Raw genomic sequence first — 15,854 nt, forward strand, 5'->3', positions numbered from 1 at the left:
GGAAATGCAAAGTTAATGGCAGCTCTTGAGACTATACAAGTGTATCAAAAGGGCGCAAGAGGAGTGCCCAGAGGGAATATGAGAGGAGTTATACGAGGAAGAGGTAGGAGACGCGGACTGCCGAATCCAACTGTTGGACAGCATCAGTGTGCACACTGTAAGAAGGAGGGACATTGGAAAAGGGAATGCCCGGCTTTGTTGGAAGGAAAAGGAGAAGGAGTACCAATAGTACCCGTAGAGGATGAAGATTGAGGAGGACCAGAGTACTCCTCCCCAGTGGAGCCTCTGGTTACAATTAAGCTGGGGAATGAGGAGGTAGAATGTTTGATAGACACAGGAGCAACATATTCAGTTTTAAATACTAAGAAACATGAACTAGGAACCGACATGGTGCAAGTTATTGGTGCAATGGGGAAAGCAGAAGAAAGACCATTTTTTAAGGGAAGGTGGTCTGGCAAGACCAGCAGAGCTGTTCTCACCAGACAAGTGGCTGTCGTCTCCCGAATGGCCTATTTATGACGTGACCTCTGCCAGGAGCTTCCGCTAGTGCAGTTACTTGAATTAGGAGAGTTGCACTTCTTTGTGACCTTCATGAAGGTTAAATTTATGGTTAGAGAGCTGGACTGACTGCCCACGATAGTGACCTGTATCTGTAAGGTATGGCTGAGATGACAGAGTAAAAAAGTACTCCAGGGCTTCGTGGTTCAGAACAATTAAATAAGCACATGGGCAACAATGGAGGGGAGAAAAAAAAAAAAAAAGAGCGGGGACCGAGACTAGCAAGAATTAAATCCAAAGATGTGTGGAGTATTTTGCTCAAAAGGGACTTTGAACAAACCACCCTCCAGTCTGTGATCCAGAAGGGGACCGGTTAGGAAGCTATTTAGACTGTAAACGACTAAAACATGATACACACATAAATATATAAAAACAAGCTACGTTCCTTCTTTCCACCACTTACCTTTCAAACAGATTTCCTATTGCGTTGCTTGCTCATAGTGAAAACAATTAGATTTGCTAACCCCTGCTTTCTAATAAACTAGAAATGCGAAAGAAAACAGTAGCTGAACGCAGTGGCATAAGCCATTCGTAAATAATCCCCATAGCACGGTGGAAGTTGAATTCAGACATCACAAAACCAAAAAATTACCTCCTTAAGCCTGCAAAATAAGATGATCTCATTTTGTACCCTTGATATTTTTTCTGTTATGCTCACAAAATCATCGCATGCTTGCTTTCACTCAAATTACTGAAATGATGGCAGCTTGTTTGCTTCATCCATAGGAAGCTTTTCATTAATAGTGTTAAAATAGAGCAGCTTTTGGATCTGGGGAGGGCAGAAATCAAGTTTTTTCACCTTCACAGCAGCACAGGAAAGCTTGTGAAGACATCTCAAAGCCTGGGAGCAAAAATACCTTATTTTTACAGAGCAGGTACACACAGCGCCCATCTCTACCTACTTACGCACTGATATACTGAACGAACTGCTTATTGCTTAATGATTATCTCTCTGTAACTTTACATACCAAGGACTGGTGTTTGCCAAGGATTAAGCCTGTCAGAGACTGGTACTTGGGAGTGATGAGCAAGAAGGAGCCATGAGCAATCACAGAACTTAATTAAATGTTTGATGAATTTACGATCTTGTTGAGAAGGCACAAGCAGAGGCCTTGCTTGAATAGATAGGGCCGGAAAAGATAAGAACTCCTGCCTTTGTTCTTGTCCTTGTAGATAATTTAGCTTAAACTAGCCATATGGTTTTTACATCACTAATGAAAACTTAGATAATAAGAGCACTGACAAGCATTGATGTATCAAAACATGTAAAGGACCATGCTGCGCAGAATCACCTGAGGAGGGTCAAGTAGTGAACAAGTGAGGAAGGCTATGGAAGACCACCAGAGACCTTCAATACGCCTGCGTAAAGGTCATTTGCATATGCTAATAGCTCCCCGGAAAACTAATGAATATTTATAACATTTCTCGGCAATCTAGTGAATGCGTATGTAGAACATGCACTTAACCTGCACAGTTAGGCCCGACGGTGTGCACGACAGGTGGAGCGATCCCCCGTGCATCCAGCGCTGCAGTAAAGAATACCTACTTAACAGTTAATCAAACTATTGCGTTAGTTTCTTTACATCAGCACGCGGATGGCTCGAAGGGGCTCCAGCCGCCATTTTGGGGTTAGCGGCCCCAGAACCCGGGCGGGCCGGGTGAAGCGGGGCCGGACCCCGAACGCCGGGCGGGTGTAAGCGCTGCGGGCCCCGCCTCCCCGTTTGGCAGCGGCCCTCGTGGGTACGGCCCTGCACCTGAGGGACGTGCGCACCCGCGGTCACGGAGCGCTCCGGCTCTGAGCGCTTCCCGGCCTCGGCAGCCTCGGCCGCCGTGCTCCACGGTGTGGGTGGCGGGGGCGTGCGCGGCGGCGGCGGGAAGCGGCGGTCCCGCCGGGGCCGGGCCCAGTTCCCGCTCCCAGGCGCCCTCGGCAGGGCCGGGAACCGGGCGGCCGGCGAGCGGGGATGCGGGTGCGGGGCCGGGGCGGGGGGGGACCCGGGGTGCTCCCCTGCCCCCGCGGCGCCCGGCTGCTCTCCCGGCAGGCTCCGTCTGGCTGCCGGCGCTGCCCGTCCCGCCGCCCGCTGCCTCCGCCGGCAGCGGGCAGGCGCCGAGGGGGGTGGCAGCGCCAGGGAGCCGGGAGGGAGCGAGGGAGGGAGCGAGCTTCCTCCGGCCCTTCGGCCTCCCGCCCTGCGCTGCCCCCATCTCTCTCCGGCGAGGGGTGCTGGGACGGAGGCGAATGCCCGGGTGGCCCCAGGCTGGGGCCGGGGTGGCTTTACCGTCCTTACCAGTCGCGCAACTGGTGCGGGGTGAGGAGGGTAACGGCACTTGGTGCTCGCCCTGCCGTCGGGGGTGAGGATAGAGCCGGGATGCGGGCGGACGCCGCTTCTCCGCAGGCGGTGGAAGGGCTTGGGCACGGGGGATGTGCCGGTACGCAGAGCAAAGCCGGTAAACTTCTGTCCTCGAGGGACAGGCGTCCCGAAGGTTTTGTAAGAGGGCAGAGCAATAAATGGAATGTTTAATGCAACGGGGAAGTGTTAAGTTAGCAGAAGAGTGATGTTTGAGGCTGTGCCGTGTGCCCCGAAAAACACGCGAACTGAGTGGGAAATTACAGAGCTGCAGCAATATGCAAACCACTTGTGTGAATGTTTGCTTTTATAAAAAGCAAATTGTGTTTAAGACAGATGGAAGATCTTTACCTGGAGGCAAACTCAGTTCTGATGTGAAGGGCAAAGCAAAAGGATTCATTGCTTCTACTAATCACCCTGGCTGTTTTCTAGGTTCTGGACGTAGGCAATATGAATGACTGGCAGAGGAAGAGCCCTCTAGACTGGGAAACGTACGTGAACAAAATGGTGAAAGTTGCTGCAATTGAGAAACATGAGTATGAAGGATGGGTCTTAACAGTCGATCCAGTTTCTGCCAGGTAAGTACCAAACAAAGCTTTTGCTTCTGTAAGGATAAGAGAAAACAAGTTTTTCAGAAGATAAAAGATGACAAGACTGAAGCAAACTTATTTGGAGCAAAAACTGCATGTTGGAGCTCCATGTCCTGTTTTTTTAAATGGCAAGGCCTAAGAGAAAGTAATATTGTAGCTGATGAGGTCAGTTCACCTAAACCCACTTTAATCTCATTCAAAGGACTGATAAATTTGGGGAATAGGTAACATGTGGATTCACGCTAACTTTATTGTGGACCTGAGGTTAGTACTTTAAATGATATCCATGCGTTTAGGACTATTTTTAATAATATACCAAGACCTGCCTCACAAAGAGAGCAGGGATGCAGGAATGTTTTTAATGCTTTAGGTGTTGAAATCCTTATCCTCTGTCCAGAGTTCTTGCATCGATGCCCTGCTTTCCCCTACAGCTAGACACCCGTGCGGGTGTAGTGGCTGCTTTGGAGAAGAAGCAGGGAAAATCAGCAAGGGCATTGGACAGAAAGTCAGATGTCATTGTCCAGAAAGACAGGTCTCTAGTATCTCAAGTGAGTAACTTGAAAACAGGGTTTGAAAGGCAGAATGCACCAGGGAATAGGCAGAAATTTGGCTCCTTGCTGCCAGAGCTTTTTCATACCTTTTTGGTTGTGAGCACAAGATGGAGGCTAGAAGCTAAAACATCCAGCTTCTGATGTGTTTCAGAAGAATTGGTTGTTGCTTCAACTCTGGAGTAGCTCTGATACTCTGTCTTCTCTTGGAGTTGCTTATTGTTTTGGTAGGAAAGGTGTGCACAGCTGTGAGTGATTCTGGGGATGGCCCAGGCTAACATCAAGGCACATTTCATTGCACATTTCCCAAAAAGTCATTATTTCCACTAATGGTGGCAACAGTAGATTAGCAAAATGCTGGCATCAAATTCTGGAATTTTGCTTCCCACAAGAGGGAAGATGCTCTTTGTTGACATATAGGGAAGAGATCCTGGCAACAAGCTGCCTTCCTACCTGTATTTTAGGACTTCTGGGATGTAAGTGCCCTTGGGAAAAGACCAGGCTGCTATAACATGAGCCAGAACCTGCTGCGGTGTGTTCCCATTGTAATAGTCAAGTGTTGTGGTTTAACCCCAGCCAGCAACTAAGCCCCACACAGCCACTCGCTCACTCCCCCCTGGTGGGATGGGGAAGAGAATCAGAAGAATGAAAGTGAGAAAACTCGTGGGCTGAGATAAAGACAGTTTAATAGGTAAAGCAAAAGCTGCGCACACAAGCAAAGCAAGGAATTCATTCACCACTTCCCATGGGCAGGCAGGTGTTCAGCCATCTGCAGGAAAGCAGGGCTCCATCACATGTAACGGTGACTTGGGAAGACAAATGCCATCGCTCCAAATATCCCCTCGCCTCCTTCTTCTTCCCCCAGCTCTATATTACAGAGCATGACGTCCTATGGTCTGGGATATCCCTTTGGCCAGTCGGGGTCAGCTGTCCCGGCTGTGTCCCCTCCAACTCCTTGTGCCCCCCCAGCCTGCTCGCTGGTGGGGTGGGGTGAGGAGCAGAACAGCCCTTGGCTCTGGGTAAGCACTGCTCAGCAGGGACGAAAACATCCCCAGGTTATCAACACTGTTTCCAGCACAAATCCAAAACACAGCCCCATACCAGCTAGGGTGAAGAAAATTAATTCTACCCTAGCCAAACCCAGCACATCAAGCTATAGTTTTCAGTTAAGAAACTAGCAACACTCATTAAAATAATTCTTTTAGTAATGATCAATAACTAAGTATTAATAATTCATCATTAAAAGGTTCTGCTGTTGTCAGCTGCCACCATTGCCTTCAGCATTCAAAGTGCTGAATGTATGAAGGTATTGTTCTTTTTGAATGTTGGAAGATTTAAGGTTCTTCAGCAAGGCTGGGAATGCTGCACAAAAATACTTAGATTCCCAGTCCTGATTTTAATGTACACTTTGCTTTTTTTAAAGTAACGTTCTGCTTGATAGTATCTAGAGTAGTTTCAAATTCAAGGCTAGAAGTTACCTGCAAAGCCCCGCATTTTCAGTATTTTAAGGGTATAGCAGCATGCTTTTCAAGAAAAATGCTGGGTACTCCATATTGCCTAAATACCTGGGTTACGGTGATGCTAATGAGCACTCATCTCCAAGAATCTTGGCCTGCATTTCTCAGTCTTCAGTTAAGTACAGTGACTCATACATACTTCTTTCCTTGGCAGTATTGTCCTTGCAACATTCCTGGAGAATGAAAAAGTGTCCATATCCATTGTCTTGGGCCATGCTGTCCAGGAGGTTGAAATACTGAAAGAAGGGGACGATGAAATGAAGCAACGGCTTTCCTGCATATTTGCACCTGAAGAAAGCAAAGCCTACAGCCCAGAGGAACTTGAAAAGAGGAAGAACAACTTGAAGACTTGGCTAGAAACAAACCACATCCCTGTAACAGAGCAAGGTGAATCGGGAAGAACGCTATGTGTGGCGGGGGTATTAACTATTGACCCACCATACGGCCCAGAAGAGTGCAGCAGCTCCAATGAGATTATTCTTTCTCGGGTTCAAGGCTTGATACAGGGCTATCTTGAAAAACAAGGGTGATGTCTGCTGTTTAAAGCAGTTGTCTTTAGAAATGGGTCTACCCACCCTATTTTAGGAACTGTCCTGGGTATCAATATTCACTATTTGCAAAAAATGCTGGGTTTAGGTCCTTTTGTCTGATTTTTTATACGTTAAGAAAAGGATAAAACAAGCAGTATAAACTGAAAGCACGAAGCGTTTTCCATGCACTACTTTATTAAAAGCAAGCCATTGAATAATGATGATGTATTAAACTGATATGTCTGTTTACTGTATCAGTATTAAGCTGATACATCAGTTAAATAAGTATTTTCTGTAACGGTATTGCGAAAGATGATATATGATAGATTTAAACTGTGTTTTCCTCTGCCTTCAAAATTAATTATCTAGTGGTGTAGGCATGTTTGAACTGCTTCCCAGTTTTTTTGTTTTTTTTTTTTTTTTTCAGAAAGAGGATTGTGACACTTGGACTTCCCAAACCAGGTGAAAAATCTGTTGAGAAAGCTTTTTTTTTTTTTTTTGCTTTTTTTTTTCCCCCAGGTTTTAAAAACATTTCCTGTCTATATTTGTTATTTTAGAGCAGCAGTGGTTGGCAGACCCTTGTTCCTTAGAAAGATAATTTCTTGCAGTTCAGTAAGTTTGTGTTTCTTAATGCTTTGTTTCTAGTTTATGGCAACACGCAGTGCAAGAATCATTATGTGATTATTCCCAAGATTATTAATCCGGTCAGGAGCCTTTAGACCCCTCATTTCTCTCTTAGTGTAGATTTGTTCTGTCTTATGAAAGCACCAAAACACATGGTGGTCTGCTCAAATGCATTTGAAGAGTCTGTTTAACCCTTGTTAATAAAAAGGTCCTCCTCATTCCTGCTGTGGTTTATTTAAAATTACTTTGGATGGGCCAGGTTCATGCTGGTTTCTCTTAAAAATTGTCTACTGCACATACGCTCCTGTGTGTGTCTCCCTGAAAAGGTTGGTGATGCCAACGCACAAACACTTCAGCTGCCTCTCTGGATGAGGGGATCGACAGGTGCCTGAGCTCTGGGGCACCTGAGGCTAGCTGGGAGGTATTTGGTGAGAGGTAGCGTCAGGTCAAACTCCACTCAAGACATTTCAGAATAACCTGAGCATGCCTCCTTAGAGGGAAGGTAACGCCTTCTCCCTCCTCACCGGGGAATAAGGAGCCTGGGGCGCTCCTTCACCTCCAGTCTCAGCAGGGCCAGAGGCTGAGTGACTGGTCTCCCGTGGGGGATGATGACTAGAACAAGTGGTTCTCGTCTCCCCTGCTCCCTCTTTCCACCGCTGGGCCTTCCTCACAGGCAGGCGCACTATGGGCAGGCGCTCTCAGGCGGGGCTGGCTGCGGGCGAGCCGCAGCTGTCCGGGCTCGTGAGGAGCCTCGCTGACGACATGAGCCCCGGGGGCGGCACGTAGCTACGGCCACCACGGACGCGGGGCCTGCGCGGCAGGCGTGACCAGCCGCCCCGGTGGAAACCACTCGGGAAGGGCGCGTCCCCGTCGGCAGCCGCTGAGGGCAGCCGCTGAGGGGAGCCGCGGCCGGACCCCAGCCGCTCCCACCTTCGCCCAGCTCCGCGGTGCGCAGGCGCGGCCGGCCCGCCGCCGTTCTCGCGAGACCTGCCCGCACCCGAGGAGCGCGATCGTCTCGCCCCGCCCCGCGTTGCTAAGCGACCGGAGCCCCGCCCAGCCCCCCGCCCGGTGCGGCCGTCGGGGCGCGGCCAGTCGCAGCGGCGGCTCCCTCTGTGGAAGGGTCGCGCGCGGGGCTCAGCCTGCAACCGGGAAGATGTCGCGCTACGGGCGTTACGGTAAGGGGGAACGGGAGAGGGGGGCGGTGCGGAGCGGGTAGGGGGCTGCCGTGGTGGGGGGCGGCGCGGTTCGCGCCGCGCCGAGGGTGGGAGAAGGCGGCGGTCGCTTCGGGAGGGCGGGCGTGAGAGAAGATGGCGCCGAGGGGCTGCGGGGGGCGGCGCTGGGAGTAGGCCGCCGCGGCGAGGCCGCTGGGGCCGCGGGGCGGACGAAGAGTGGGCCCTGGTGCGGGCCGGGGGGGGAGGGAAGGCGCGGCGCCGGCGGGAGCGCACCAAAATGGAGGCGGTCTCAAAGATGGCGGCGCCTGCGGGCGGCGGGGGGAGGGGCGGCGGCGGCCGAGCGCGCGGCCTCGTGTCCAGCGTCACGCGTGCGCGCTGCGGCCGCCGTGCGGGGCCGGGCTTCGGCGCTGACACGGCGTCCGTCCCGGCAGAGACCAAGGTGTACGTGGGGAACCTGGGCACGGGCGCGGGCAAAGGCGAGCTGGAGAGAGCCTTCAGCTACTACGGGCCCCTGAGAACCGTGTGGATCGCCAGGAACCCGCCGGGGTTTGCCTTCGTGGAGTTCGAAGACCCGAGGGATGCTGAAGACGCTGTGCTCGGCCTCGATGGGAAGTATGTGCATGCCTAAAATCTCCTTGACTGCTCGGGCTGCAGTTTCTGACCTCTGCGGCCCACACCGATCATCGATACCCATTCTGTGTGTAACGAGCACAGGAGAGAAAAGAATTCCTGTGATTAATACATACCATGTGTTGCAGGATAATATGTGGCTCCAGGGTTAGAGTGGAAGTGTCAACGGGGATGCCTCGTCGCTCCCGTTACGACAGGCCTCCTGCGCGGCGCCCCTTTGACCCTAATGACAGATGCTACGAGTGTGGTGAGAAAGGCCACTATGCTTATGATTGTCACCGCTATAGTCGCCGAAGGAGGAGCAGGTACGTGTGGGGCCAGGGTGGCTGGGTTGCTTCGCCAGTTCACTTTTGTGTAGCTCTTGTTAGCAAAGAACAGAATGTTACGCCAGTTTTAACTCTTAATGTTGTAAGTCAACAGGTTTATATCACAATTTTTTTTTGCTGATACATATAAAATGTTAATATCTTAATAATCAACCTGGTCAAAACCTTTCAGGTTTCTTCGTTTGAGTCAGTCGCCTTGATTCAGAATGTCACGAGCCTTAAGATTTCATGCTGAGGCGCCTTGCAAATCCGACACTTAAGATCCTCCTAGACCTTGAGGTGATCAGCATAAGAGGCCAGATCCCCTCGAGCCATCTACACGTAGCTTCACCTTATTCTTTAAGGGCAGAAAATTTGAGACGGTGATCGCCGTAACAGTAAATTTGGCTTTCAATTGGGGCCCCCCTCCGGTTTAGAAAGAGGAACACCAGATTGACCACATTCCCACCTAGAAAAATCTTCTTGCGTCAATCAAGCCTCACCCTGGCTCATTGGGCTGTCAGTTTGATCGTCGTTAGATTGAAGAGAACACCTAGATGCAGCGATCGGCTATAGATACTTCTAGATCGTCTAGATCTGCTAGACCTTGGGCCAAAGAGGGTCGACCTGCAAACTTGCAAGGTTTATTTTAAATACACATTACAGTGTTTTCTATTCTAATGTAATTCTGCAATGTAATTCAGCTTTTAACATTTTTCTAGGTAGTAAAATGCTCAAGACAAGTAGGCCCAGAGATTTTTCCAACTGACAGATGCTAGTGGTGTGTTTTTGTTGGTTTGGTTTGGTTTGGTTTTTTTTTTTTTTCTTTTTAGTTGTCTGAAATCAGTTTTGACTTCAGCAGGGCCTCACATGCACTGATTGCTGCAGCTGTTTCCTGATACCTGTTTTCTCTAACCTAAAACCAGGTCCCGGTCTAGATCCCGTTCAAGGTCCCGAGGAAGAAGGTATTCTCGGTCACGCAGTCGGAGTCGTGGTAGGAGGTAGGGTTCTGACTGTTATGTTTCCATTCTTTTTTCTTTCTCCTCCCTCTGCTCCAGCCTTTTCTGTAGTCCTAGTGATAAGTACCGTGCAGTAATTTTGGTTGTTTTTTCCCTTTGTTTTGTAGATCAAGGTCAGCTTCCTACCGCAGGTCCAGATCAATCTCTCCTCGTAGGTATAGATCATTTTCACCCCGCAGATCTCGATCTGGTTCTTTAAGGAGATCAAGGTATGTATTTTCTCTTAAGCCCACAACATTGTTGAAGGGAATGTAACTGTTGGAGTTAACATTTAAGTTCGTATTTAGCAGTCCGTGTGTTTTCAGGAACCTTCATAGTGTACATCCCCGAGAGCGAATCTGAACAGTTTCTTTGAAGTTAAAAATTTAAGCATATAATTTTGGAACTGCTGGTTCTGAGCTTTTTTTTTATACTCTTGTGAAGTTACAGCCTTGATCTATGGTTAAGGTTTCCTACTTCAGCCTCAAGGATACAGGGAGTAATTGTGCTTAGTCGACGAGTGTGGTGGGATTTATTGTGGGGATGGTAGTACTGGCCAAAAGTACTACAGCTTTCTAATAATAAAAGTTATTTTTGCAAAACCTATGGTTCCAACAAAATTCTCTGAGGTCAGTATCATAAAAGTCAAAGAATACTATCTCAGCTGTGTGAACCATGTAGTAGTAGTTGAGCTTTCACTGCTTTTTTTATTTTTTCTAGATCTAGGTCCAGATCACGCTCAAGGTCCCGGTCTGTTGTATGGCCTCGAAGCAGGTAAGATACTTGTTTAAATTCAAACCAGTAATGGTTTTGGGGTGGTTTTGGGTTTGGTTTTTTTTTTTTTTTTCTTCCCCAGGGGAGTTTGGCTGGAAGGGGTTAGAAGGTTGTGCAGCATAGCAGTATTCACACTTAAGGTTAATAATTTATGCCTTTTCACAGACTAAAGTAGTGGTTGATTTCTTGTGATAAACATGAGTTTGTTTTGGTGGGTGGCTGCTATATATAGTCTATGTATATGTAGCCATAAACAAAGCATATATATGATTTAAGGTCTGTGGAGAGAAGTTCTGAGAACTAGTTAATGCCTATGCATGTAGAGAATGCTTGACCTTGTGTCCTGCAGGAAATGCTGCTTAGGTTTTTCTTGGCCTGTTTTTTTCTAAATCCCAAATGCTGGGGGTGGGGAAGTGATGAGAAGGTTGCTGCTATTGACTGAACTCTTGCTTATGGCTTTTCAGCTTTGTCAGTTCCAGTTCTGAGAGTTAGATCAAATTAAATTGCTGTAGTGCTAAGCACTACCTTATATGGGGTAGGACGCTTCAGTCCAGAGTTTTGGAGGGCTGAATGAACAGGACCATGAGTCCTAATGCCACAGGGCATTTTGAAGGACTGCTCTGACATGTAGAGCCCTGGTTTTGTGGATCTGGATGTTTTCCATGCTGAAATGGAAGTTGAAGAAAATGGGTATAGAATACACGTTCTTGCATTATTTTCCTCTGTCCTTTGTGATACATCTTAGTTGGATGGAGGATGAAAGAGTAGGATAAAAATGTGATGGACATGAGAGCTGGTAAGTTGGAAGAAGCTGTCTTTTGTTTTGCATTAGAACGGGGGAAGAGAAATGTTTTTTCGGGGTCTGCCTGCTACTTTAGGACTTGCACATTGAGCCTTCAAGGCGATGATGATTGTTATTATTACTAGAGCTGTCCTGATTTACCACTTGTACAAGTCTGTAATGCAGGAGATGACTAGCCAGGCTCAAATTGCATGCTGCTACTGTCAAGAGTCTGGATATTGATGATGTTGCTTGGTGACTTCTAGTTCTGAGACAGTCATGCTCCTGTATGAAAGACTTGATACTTGCACTGAAATTTCTGAGGAATGCTGGCTTTGCATAGGTCTGCAATTGCAGTGGTGAGAAGTGGTAGTTCAGGACTGGAGTTACGGAAGCACTGTGAAAACTCCAGCCTCTGCTAATACAGCAAAACACTAGTACGTAACCGGTGCTGCTTCTGGAGCTTTTTATTTGCAGTCTTGCTTTGTTGCTGTGCCTCTCGGAAGGAGGATTTGCCAGCAGTTCTTGTAGTAAGATGATGCTCTTGCATGCTGCCTTACTCTATTTCTTACCAAAGGAAAAAGTCATGCTCATGCTACGAAAAACAAGTTCGGGGTAGTGAGCAACTCCATTCTGTGTAACACTCCATTCTGTGTAACTGTGATGATGCAGTAACAAAATTACTGGTTATAGTGTTAGGAACTGTGACAGAGGATGGCTCAGCATAGTGACGAGGCAGGTTTCAAAGCAGTGGCACCGAACTCTGTGCTTAAGTTGTGCCAGCAGTGTCCACGTAGTATTTCTATAAGTTAATAGGCCGGGTAAAGGTGAATCTTGATTGGCCTTTAAAAACTGAGCAGAAATAGAATAAAAGTTTCTTACGGTTTTGGCCAAGTCTTATTAAACAACTGACTATCTGAAATACTGGGCTTTCTGATGTTCAGTAATACCACATGCCTGAATTCCACACTCAAGGAGGACAAATATTTTCTAAGTAACAGCAAATACTTGAGTTGGTAAAGTGACATGATAAACATGGGAGGAAAGTCTCACTGTTTGAGTAGATGACACTGGGACGAGCTGGGAATAGTTTGCACATTAGTAACGAGATACTGAAAACTGAAATGCTGTTTTCATTGGGTAACTGATGAAAGAGCTATATTATACTTGAATAAAAGTGGTACTGGGAACTTGATCTGAAGAATGCATCAGCTCTTCGGCACACATACTTACCTGTGGCTGATTCCAGGCTCTTAAAGTGCTATTAAAAGATGTTCTAAGATGACACTTGAAACTATTCTTCCCTTTATGGAAGGGACGCTTGCAGGCAGGGAGAAAGTCTGGGAGCCTGGTACAAGGTCTTTGGTTTTGTGAAGGTAGTAGCTGAAGCTTTGCTGGGGAGCTTCTGGTGCTTGTACTCTTGTGTTCTGATAAGTGAGGTCTCTGGAATAAGAGCTAAAGGATTCTCCTGAAATGTCACAGGAAAAGGCTGCAGCACCAGACACCAGAGCCTTCCTCTCTGGTTTGTGATGCTGTGTAGTATGAATTTGCTGTTGCTGGTTTAGCTAACTTTCATTGTATGTGCGTGCCACTGGCTGCTTTGCTGAGCTTTATTTTTCTCCTGTTGTAGGTCTGGGTCCCATGGTAGATCTAAATCTGGCTTACCTGCTAAAAGGTGAGCGTATAAATACAAGTAGCACTCAGTTGGTTTTTTGGGGGTGGGGGGGGTGGGGGTGTAGGTTTTTTGGTCATAATTTGAAATCTCTGCATGGACCAGTATTTGTGTTGCACGTGGAAGAGTTTGGGGTTTTTGTTGTTTTTTTAACAGCTGATTTTTAAATACTTTCATACATTATTTTTATGTATTTTTTTAATAGCTGGTTTTTGTGGGACAGTAGGCAATTCTTCCAGAAGGGTTGTGGATACCAGTTTTTGTTTAACCCATGATTGTAACGAAAAATATTTTTTTACAGGATTTGGGGTGTATCTTTCCCTACCTCTGTTCTCAACTGTCTGTAGTTCTCAGTCTTCCTGACTTGACTCTACTCGATTCACTGCTCCTGCTTTGCAGGATTACTGTGATCATTTTAGAGCTGCTTTGAAGCTGTGTGTTGCTCTTTTCCTGAGGGCTCTGGCTTTCAGCAGTTCTTCTCAACTGCAGCTTCTTGCTTAAAGTAATTTGGTATACTTGTTATCAGCAGCATTAAGGGTGGTGCCTTTGAGTTTATTTAAGAACATCAAACTATTACTACTGTTTTTAAATGGTCAAAAGTGGTTACTGAGTGTATACAAGTTTACAACATTGATTGTTTTGTTTTGTTTTGTTTGTTTTGTTTTTTTTCAACAGTCGCTCAAAGTCCAGATCACCATCTCCAAAGAGAAGGTAGGAATATCTTAAAACTGGAGCGTTCCATACAGTTACATAGAACTAGTATCTGGATTGGTTGCTATAGAAGTTAACTTGTGCAAGGATAAAAGCTTAAAGTTTTTTACTTGTCTTAATTTGTGAACTGTGAAAAGATGAATTGTTATGGGCACTTCCTACAGCTGGTAGTCAGAACTTCATGGTAATAACTCTAAGGTAACCTACTTAAATTAAATTTTAAAGGACAACAGAAAATGTGGGCAAATGAGAATCAACTATCCTGAGGACCCTGAGGAATTGAGAATCTGGGAAGAAGTGGGTAATGTAAGGTGTGGAGCAAACCTTGAGTACGTGGTAGGATTAAATTCCTGCTGGTGGCTCCTGACAGCTGGCTCTCACTCAGTTGCACAGCCGCCAAGTTTTGCTGTGCACTGTGAAGTAAGAAGCAAGTTTTCCCACGTAACCAGAGAAGTACGTGCTGGAATTTACCTAGTCTGAGACAGGGCTAGCCATAAGGTACTATACTGGAACTGCGTAGGTTATGGCAGGGTAAGAATTCCTCTGCACAGCTGGAGCACAGGCTCCAAGGTGCTTTCTGAGCAGGTCTGATGTCTCATCTAGCTGTCGCAGCTGATGTCTCTTATTTTGCCTGCCCTTTTCAAGCTTAAAGCAGTCGTTACTAAAGGTGTAAAATATAGCACTTTTCTCATTATTCATGAACTGGAAATGAAAACAGCATGGGGAGAGGCATTATGAGGTGGGGGGGAGGGCTCCTGAGCAGAGGAAACCTGGGGTAGCAGGCACAGTTTCTGTTGTTTTTGCTGTAGGAGTTGGTCTAAATCTTTTTCTTTCCCTTTCAGTCACTCACCATCAGGAAGCCCTTGAAGGAGTGCAAGTCCTGAAAGAATGGATTCAAATTTAAAAAGTTTAAGAAGAAAATTTATTTTGTTTACATTATTATAAGGGATTTTGTGGTGTCTTTATAAATGTAAGGGCTTAGGCCTAGAAGGCTGTTTCTATTGACTAACAATTGGCATGAATCTGAATCTTTTAAGAGTCTTATTAGTAGACTAATGCAAAACTCTTTTGTTGTGTTAACGTTCTGTGATCTGGAAATGTTGGGCTTTTTTTATTGGCGCATTGAAATAAACTGTGCATTTCTAATGAAGAAATATTTTGTGATAACCCTGCTGTTTCTGTTAACATTTGGGTAGCTGAAGCAGGTCATGTGCCACTGTGGTGAAAAGCAGGTGGCAGGCTGTTGCAGGCACTTGTGAATTGAGCGTAGTGCAGCAGCCAGTCGAGGGCTGTCCTGCAGGCGTGTGCCTGTGGCAGGACTTCTTCCTACACGTGCAGATGGGAGTTGCCAGTACCAGCTGTCGTTCTTTCTCACTGTTCGGTCTTGAATGTTCTGGTGATCTGTACCTTGTGGTTTTATTTGCACCTCCTCAAAGCTCAGTGAAGCTGAAAACCTGTCTGGAGGTGCTTGTACACTTGATGATTTGACTGACTGACTTAGAAAAATGTCTACAAAGGGCATTAACAGATGGAAAAACCAAGGAATGTGTGAATGCTGGTCTCCCTGTCCTGTTGATTAAAGGACTTGAAGGTATTTGGAATACTTCTGGAATGTAAACTATTGAAGTAAATATTTTTAGAAGTCTTGTTTTATGTCCTGGTTGTCCAAATAGTACTACTTCCTTGCATACTTAAGATAAATTGGCTGTTCTGGTGCAGAAGATGATAGATAGATTTAGATACTCTTTTTAGGAAATGAAGGCTTTTCTTAGAAATTGAAGGTCACAACCAGAACCTGCAGGTCATGTTTAAATAGCAGTACATTTGGGGAATCCACCCCTCAGTTACACCTGTCTGCCCTGAACTGCCTGGTCACATCTTCTTCAGCAGCAAAGTGTAGCCAAGGGACTTCCTGTGTCCCATTCAGTTGTTGCTTTGGGAAACTGGACTACAGCTGCCTGTATACAGATGGTCCCACTGCTGATAGCTGAAGGATTTAGTCTAAGTATGATAAACGAGTGCAAGGTCTTTGCCAGTTTGATTTGTCTTTGCAGCTGATGATGGCTATTATCAGACTAGTAAGGAAATCAGAGTGCTAGATG

General features: G+C 46.7%; 2 protein-coding genes across 9 annotated transcripts; both read left to right on the forward strand.

Moving 5' to 3' along the window:
• Positions 1-2,276: 2,276 nt before the first annotated feature.
• Positions 2,277-6,927, forward strand: GEMIN6 (gem nuclear organelle associated protein 6). 7 transcript variants are annotated; one of them, XM_069805269.1, is made up of 3 exons: positions 2,277-2,294; positions 3,333-3,478; positions 5,710-6,927. In XM_069805269.1, exons 2-3 carry the CDS (start codon positions 3,351-3,353, stop codon positions 6,083-6,085), a joined length of 504 nt encoding a protein of 167 aa, XP_069661370.1. In that variant the 5' UTR covers positions 2,277-2,294; positions 3,333-3,350; the 3' UTR covers positions 6,086-6,927. The 7 variants fall into 7 exon arrangements, with proteins under 7 accessions (XP_069661370.1, XP_069661368.1, XP_069661367.1 ...); XM_069805267.1 differs by having other exon boundaries at positions 2,285-2,398; positions 3,346-3,478; XM_069805266.1 differs by having other exon boundaries at positions 2,291-2,398.
• An 806-nt stretch (positions 6,928-7,733) lies between these two features.
• Positions 7,734-14,906, forward strand: LOC104318912 (serine/arginine-rich splicing factor 7-like). 2 transcript variants are annotated; one of them, XM_069805263.1, is made up of 9 exons: positions 7,734-7,884; positions 8,313-8,493; positions 8,640-8,816; positions 9,743-9,817; positions 9,943-10,044; positions 10,535-10,588; positions 13,000-13,044; positions 13,717-13,752; positions 14,595-14,906. In XM_069805263.1, the coding sequence occupies exons 1-9, from the start codon at positions 7,863-7,865 to the stop codon at positions 14,617-14,619; spliced, it is 717 nt and encodes a 238-aa protein (XP_069661364.1). In that variant the 5' UTR covers positions 7,734-7,862; the 3' UTR covers positions 14,620-14,906. The 2 variants fall into 2 exon arrangements, with proteins under 2 accessions (XP_069661364.1, XP_069661365.1); XM_069805264.1 differs by lacking the exon at positions 13,000-13,044.
• The last annotated feature ends 948 nt before the right edge of the window (positions 14,907-15,854 follow it).

Source organism: Haliaeetus albicilla, chromosome 17 (assembly GCF_947461875.1).
Source record: "Haliaeetus albicilla chromosome 17, bHalAlb1.1, whole genome shotgun sequence".
NCBI classification, from domain to species: domain Eukaryota; kingdom Metazoa; phylum Chordata; class Aves; order Accipitriformes; family Accipitridae; genus Haliaeetus; species Haliaeetus albicilla.